General features: G+C 40.7%; 1 protein-coding gene across 8 annotated transcripts; it reads left to right on the forward strand.

The window, feature by feature from the left end:
- The first annotated feature begins 6 nt into the window (after positions 1-6).
- LOC109971293 (uncharacterized) lies at positions 7-5,221 on the forward strand. Of its 8 annotated transcripts, none has more exons than XR_002276524.1 (9): positions 7-146; positions 234-330; positions 838-1,746; positions 1,936-2,257; positions 2,735-2,974; positions 3,052-3,175; positions 3,453-3,603; positions 4,147-4,283; positions 4,389-5,218. XR_002276524.1 is itself a non-coding variant. In XM_020619442.1 (7 exons), the coding sequence occupies exons 3-7, from the start codon at positions 1,618-1,620 to the stop codon at positions 3,463-3,465; spliced, it is 828 nt and encodes a 275-aa protein (XP_020475098.1). In that variant the 5' UTR covers positions 7-146; positions 234-330; positions 1,467-1,617; the 3' UTR covers positions 3,466-3,826. The 8 variants fall into 8 exon arrangements, 1 of the variants encoding a protein (XP_020475098.1); XR_002276521.1 differs by having other exon boundaries at positions 1,467-1,746; XR_002276523.1 differs by having other exon boundaries at positions 1,467-1,746; positions 4,160-4,283.
- The last annotated feature ends 1,465 nt before the right edge of the window (positions 5,222-6,686 follow it).

The following is a 6,686-nucleotide window of genomic DNA, read 5'->3' on the forward strand; positions in this document are numbered from 1 at the left end:
CCCAAGTGTGCACATCAGAACCCTGGAGGGTTCTGTGCTGCCTCTCGGAGACGCCAGCTCCCCAAATATCAGCCACCAGGGAAATTTGGACAACTTTACTAAAAAACGCTTTCCCCGTTCTTACCCTGGACTACGATGACATACAGGTCCGTATCGAAATTTCGCTATGGGTGTTCTTTGCCTGTGTAATGAAACTAGGTGAGTCTCATGTGGCTCCTATTCATATTATGCAGATACTGTCTGTAGCCTGGTTTTGGCGGTCAAATTCTCCAGGAAATGGGCTGGGTGTGACAGGCTGTGTGGCCTGGGCTACAGGTGTAGTCACTACAGGTAGGTTTAGTCAGCCTGATTGCAGTCAGTTCTCTAGATGCACAATGACCTGCATATCAAAACAAATAAAGGCGAAATCTGTGTTATCAGACTGCTCTTTGGCTGAAAACCTGGTGTTAAAGAGAAGCCTGGAATGGAGTACACCGTGTCTGCTGACCAGATAGTGAACTCAACTTCAGACAAGAGACATTATAAATAAATTGGCATAGCCTACAGGTCTTGATTCAGATTACAAGCCTTTTAAAGGACCTTAACATGTAGTTATTGATGGGTTCACAACAGAAAGATAAAACCAATGAGTTTATAATTAAGGGATCATCTTTGGCCACCCTGCCATCAGGTATTCTGCATACCAAGCAAACATGTGCCTAGGATGCTATCTTTGACTAGAATAGCTTAGTTTGGTCCTTGACTCAGGATAAATCCATGTTGCTGGTCACGCTGAATACTTATCATATCTGTCAACTTCATGTGGAGAGTTGTTGTTTTTTTTGCCCCCATGTCCAGTTTTGCACTGCTGGTGACCGAGGACATCATTCAACACATCGTTGCCATGACGAACCTGCATGGCAGACGCACAAAGGGGAGCTAGTGAGATGTGGATGTGACTGAGCTTCAGGCTTATATGGGGCTCGTCATTTTGTCTGGAGTTTACAGGTCCAAGCATGAGTCGACAGTCAGCCTCTGGGACGAGAAAGATGGACGCAGCATTTTCCGGGCCACAATGTCAAATAAACGCTTCCACCAGATCACGCGGAGCCTGCGTTTCGAAGACAAGCTGTCTCGTCCCCGACACTGGGATGACAAAATGACTCCATCCCGACACATCTGGGACATGGATGGCGTGCCTATGTTCTTCAATCCAGATAGACATTTGTGTTGACGAGCAGCTGGTTCCGTTTAGAGCACGGCTTCAGACAATTTATGCCAAAAAAGCCAGCTAAATGTGGCATAAAAATCTGGGCTTTGTGCGACGTGAAAACCTCTTATACATGGAGGCTCCAAATCTACACCGGCAAAGACCTAGTTCGTGAAGTCAACCAGGGCATGAGAGTGGTCATGCAGATGACAGAGGGGCTCCGTGGACATGTGGTCACTTGTGACAGTTTTTTCACCTCCTTTCTTTCTCCTCCCAGGAGCTGCTGAACAATAAACGGGCACTGGTTGGCACAATCGGAGGAGCAAGCCAGAGCTTCCACCTCACCTGCTGCAGGCAAAAGGGAGAGAGCTATACTCCTCCACTTTTGCCTTCACCAGCACGCACACCCTTGTCTCCTACATACCGTTATGGGGCCAGAATGTGCTACTGCGCAGTACCAAGCACCACGACCCGATGTTGGCGAGGGACAGAAGAGGAAGCCAGTGATGATTGAAGATTACAACCGCTGCAAAGGAGGTGTTGACAACCTTGATAAGGCAGGTGCCATTATGCTTCAGTTACGCACACATTTATTTATTCTTACTCACATGTTCTTGTCAAAAATGTATGTAGATTTTTTTTTTTTTCAAATGAGCATTTTCATATAAAATAAATGTATCGTGAAAGAATACTTGGATCATTGATTCATATTGTATCGTTTTATTTTTTTGGGGTTTTCTTGTTAGGTTGTCGGCACATATGCCTGCAGGAGGAGAGCCAACAGGTGGTCACTGGCTCTCTTTCACAACCTGCTGGACGTGTCCCTTTACAATGCCTTTGTCCTGTGGACATGGCTGGATCCATCCTGGCAGGAACATAAAACCTGCAAGAGGAGGCTCTTCATCCGAGAGGTGGGAGAACAACTGGTGACGGCCCACATACAAAGGAGAGAGCGCCTTCCCCGGGCATCAACAGCTGCAGATCTAGTCATGGAACTGCAGGGTGTTAGCAAGCTTCGGATCCTTGGTATCAGAGGGAACATCACTAACAACATGCCTTCAAGGACGGGTTCGTACAGCCCTATGGAGAATGAAAAATGACTTAATTAGAAATAAATAAATGACTACATTAATGCATAAATAAAAGAATAAATAACTAAATGCATAATTAAAAGAAAAACAAATACATAAAAAATTTAATGTATAAATAAATGATTTAAATGTATTTTTAAATTGTTATATGTCTACCTTTCCACAAATCTAGTTTTTTTTTTTAGTTTTTTTTTTTTTATTTCTCCTGTATGCTAATGAGGTAGGTGGTTCTAACCCCACTCTAAAGCAGGATTGATAAACTGGGAGTGCCAGTAATGTATTCTGTATCATTCTACACAGACTATGCTCATGTTAGCTAACATACTGTGTTTACCTTGTAACCATAGTCTTTTAAGTTGGTATTACTTTATTGATTAACTTATAGCCTGTCCTCCTTACATAATTGAGCCTATGAATATGAGAAAAGGTTATTTGAATTCTCTCCTCTCTTCAGGTAGTCTTACAAATCCACATGAGTTCAGAGAATTCATTTTAGAAGCACATCCAAAACTCAGACAAGAGGGTGGATTTGAATTGGTCGAAATTTCTGGAACAACAAGAAGTCGGCAACTGATCCTCATCTCCTGTCCCAATGAGGGCTACCATGTGAGGCATTTGAAAGATCCACAAACCCAGATCAGTCATGCTACCATTTTCATTCGACCACTTCAACGGAACCTGAATCTGGAGCCTGGTAAGTGCCTTACTTTACATAAAACTGGTGCCGTCTTATTAACAGTCACACGATTGTTTCTTGTGTTTTACAATGAGCTTGTTTACAGGATTGTCAAGCAGGATGCAGAAGCGAACTGGTTGGACCACCTCAAAAATGTGTCACGTGTGGACATGAGTTCCCTTTTTCATACATAAAAGCTCATAGTGATGAATGCATAAGGTAATGCTTAATAGAGTGAAAACATCACAGTTGTCTACCAAACTGATACAGTTGTACCATACACGAAAGATTAAACTAAGTCTGCATTAAACATCTTGAGTGTGCATATAGGATCAATGATTACAGCTAAAAATGTACAAGAAAAAAATAGGTGAAATAAGTGCAGAGCAAACTTCATGACAAATCAGCACATCTTATGTGCCTAAATAAAGGATCCATATTTGGCATTTTTGATGCTAACAGTCCTTCTGTAATAGCCACATTCTTCTGTCTTCAGAAATGCATCCTAATGTGGAGGACACAATGGGCCATGCCTGGGTGGATTGAGCCCAGCAATCCTGCATGTGCTTTGTGGTGGATCCCATGAAGAAGCCACAATAGACATTAAGGACTGTGCTAACCTTGACATCTATGAGGCTATCAAATTGGTATGATACATTTTTTTAAGTAGATCTTATTGATAATATGCAGTGCAGTAACAATAAAAAAAATTATTACTGTATGTTTTGGGGTAAAATTGATCATCCTTTGAGTAAATATGGTTTTAACAGGTTACTGATTGAGAGGCCTGGCTTGTGATCACAAGTAAAATGAAAAAAAAATGTTATTTTCAATTCATTTTAAGACCAGTCAGTGGTGTTAAGTGTATGATTGATATTTATTAACATACTTGGCTGTCTGCTGACAGATTGTAAGGCTGTTGGGCTTTTCTGTTGCAAATTTGGCACTTTTCATAGAAATGACCTAACAGGAATTTTAAAGAAAGGAAATGGTGACAGATGATTTGGGAAAATGCTCAACATGACTGGAAAGTACTGAGCTTGTAGTTATTTTAGACATGCAAAACCACCAGTATTATGCTTGAATTTGCCTACAACCTCATTAAATGGCATTTTTTTTTTATTAGAATTGACATTTTTCTCATATTTTCTATTATGCATTTTGTTATGCTTTACTGTATATTCTCAAAGCTGTTTGAAAAAGTAAATTATTCAGATGGTCTTGGACAAGATAAAGTGGCCAACACAGGAAGAGGATGAAGACAGTGATGTGTTCCTAGAGGATACATGTAGGATCACAGGATTGCGTCACATATTTATTGAGAACGGTACATTAATTACTTTAATTGTCCTGTTTATTTAACTGAAGAGACTGTGCTTCATCTACTTCGTCTTTAATGAGAGATCATCTTGACTTTCTTTTGTGGGGGCAGCATCACTAAACCTGCTTGGAAAACGTCTGCGGTTCTGGGTAGGATGGAACGTGCTTCCCAGACAACTGAATGTTGAAGTGGAGGAGAGGAACTTCCCCAGGTCTTCCAGCTGCTAAAACTTCCAGGACATTACAAGGAGTACTGTATGTTTGAAAGAGACATTCTTGCTGCTCTGTGGAGCACCAACACTGGGTTTGGATTGGTCTAGAGACTGTACATAGAAATATAATTTAGTACACACTGATAATAGTGTAATTTGTTGTCTCGCTCGACCAGCCCAAAAACACTGAATTGCAGTTTAAAAAAAAAAAAAGCGATTACCTAGTGCCCAGTTCTGCCAGTGTGCAACATGTTATAAAAAGAGTGGTGGTAATCCTGAGTGTTACAGTTTTAAAGATAGGGAGACAAGCTTTTGGATTTAATGGTCAGTTTGTTATGATATAACGTGAAGTATAACCATAGTGGTTTTGAATGTTCAAAACTGAAAATGTCCTAGAATTGTTTTATGAAGACTGTTGTAAAATAAAGTTCTGTAATTGCCAACTTTTACTTTGGTATTAAAAATCATTGAAGATATCTGAATCAGCTGTACTAGGTAAATAATAATAATAATGCTATCACAATTCAACTGTTACCAGTAATGTAAACAATGGCTTCCTGTTACTTGGACATTCTACATCAGAGCTTGTGAAGCAGGAATTTATTGTAGCATTTCTGATAAGCAGCACACAGACATCCAACATGTTAGACAGAGGGCCATCAGGGTCTGGCAGACTTTCAACTCCCTGCTCAGTCAGTGAGCAATGTAGCTGCACCTCAGGGACCACAACATCAGGCTGACGATAGCCACAGTAAACTCCATACTCCGTGTCAACCTGCAAGTGCAAAGGAGATGTTGGGGTAAAGGCCTATTTAGCCAGAATCAGGTATCATAGTCAATATCCAATAGAATATCAAGTCTAAAAATAGCTACATATTTACTAAGATGTATGAGAGAGCATTAATATAGAGGTCAGATCGCTAAATTGTACCATTTTCCCAATAAATCAACTCTTTGACTGCTCACAGTATTGTAACATAAAGGGAGTTTTTCCTCCCCACTGTCACCAAGTGCTTGCTCAAGGGGGATTTGTTGGGTTTTCCCTATGTAATAATAGTGATAACAGTAAGGTCTAGACCTTACTTTGTAAAGTGTTCTGAGATGACTTTTGTTGTGATTTGGCGCTATACAAATAAAATTTGATTTGATTTGATTTAAATGCCCATAATACTCAGGAAGCCCCTCCCTTCACAGTGTCATGCTGCACACTGTAATGCCCTAAGATAATGGGAATAACAGACATATACTATGTAGGAAAGTCATAGTAAAAATAAAATTACTGTGGAAACAGGTAATGTTGCAACTGCAAATCCATTTTTAATGAAAAAGAATGACTGAAACAAATAACTGACTAGATTCTGACAAAGTGGTGAACAGCAGCCTGTTTGGGGTCAGACAATGTGGACACCATGTCCTCCCAGCAGCCCACAGCTTTAAGTTATGAATCAGAAACTCAGCAGAGAGAGTTAAAAAAAATCCATTCCTTGATCTAGACTGTGTAAATTCATGACTGGATAAAATAAAACCCATAAAATCACACTTGATATTAAGGCTGTGTCCCCGTGTCTGGGCTCTTTGGGGCAGTACTCACTATGTGTTCAAAAGCACAGACATCCTGTCACTTAATATGAAAGTATGGCCTGTTTTCTGCAAACACTATGATCAGCTGATCAAGCCTGTGCCTTTAAGGTGTTCCCCCGCCCCTTGCTGTTACATAACAAGCATACCTGCACAGTTAGAACAATTGTCGGTCACGGGAAAGGAAGTGCGTCGATACGGTTCCCGCAGACCAATCATCAACAAGGCCCGTGCGCAGTGGGCGTGGCTACAGGCGGTTTAAATTTTGAGAGCAAGTGTTAGTTTAATTTGTTGAGTCCTCGGAAAACTGTTCGTCGGTCGCTATAGTCGGTGTTGATTCGCGTTGGTTTGGCGCCAGGACGTTGCCAAACACATCCGCTTTGTGCTTGCAGGAAAATGGAGCTTTAAGTGTTCGGTAAGTCCCAGAACCTTCTTTAAGAAAAATGGTTTGTTTTAACACTGAAGTAGAAAGTGTATCTCAGTCTGTTACAATGAATTTGTTTCCTGCTCCATGACGTGGCCTGTAGATTTGGAATCTTTGAGTCAAGCTAATTTGTTATTTTTCTCTTTTCAGGTAGAACTACCGAACCGTAAGTCAGTTTATTTTTACTTTATAGTGG

Source organism: Monopterus albus, unplaced genomic scaffold, assembly GCF_001952655.1.
Source record: "Monopterus albus unplaced genomic scaffold, M_albus_1.0 scaffold219.1, whole genome shotgun sequence".
Taxonomy (NCBI): domain Eukaryota; kingdom Metazoa; phylum Chordata; class Actinopteri; order Synbranchiformes; family Synbranchidae; genus Monopterus; species Monopterus albus.

Excerpts from the sequence above, each read along its gene's own strand:
- LOC109971293 (XM_020619442.1), top strand. The coding sequence starts at position 1,618 with ATGGGGCCAGAATGTGCTACTGCGCAGTACCAAGCACCACGACCCGAT. Across the intron at positions 2,258-2,734 it reads CAACATGCCTTCAAGGACGG|GTAGTCTTACAAATCCACAT; the intron begins GTTCGTACAGCC and ends TCCTCTCTTCAG. Across the intron at positions 2,975-3,051 it reads GAACCTGAATCTGGAGCCTG|CTTGTTTACAGGATTGTCAA; the intron begins GTAAGTGCCTTA and ends TTTTACAATGAG.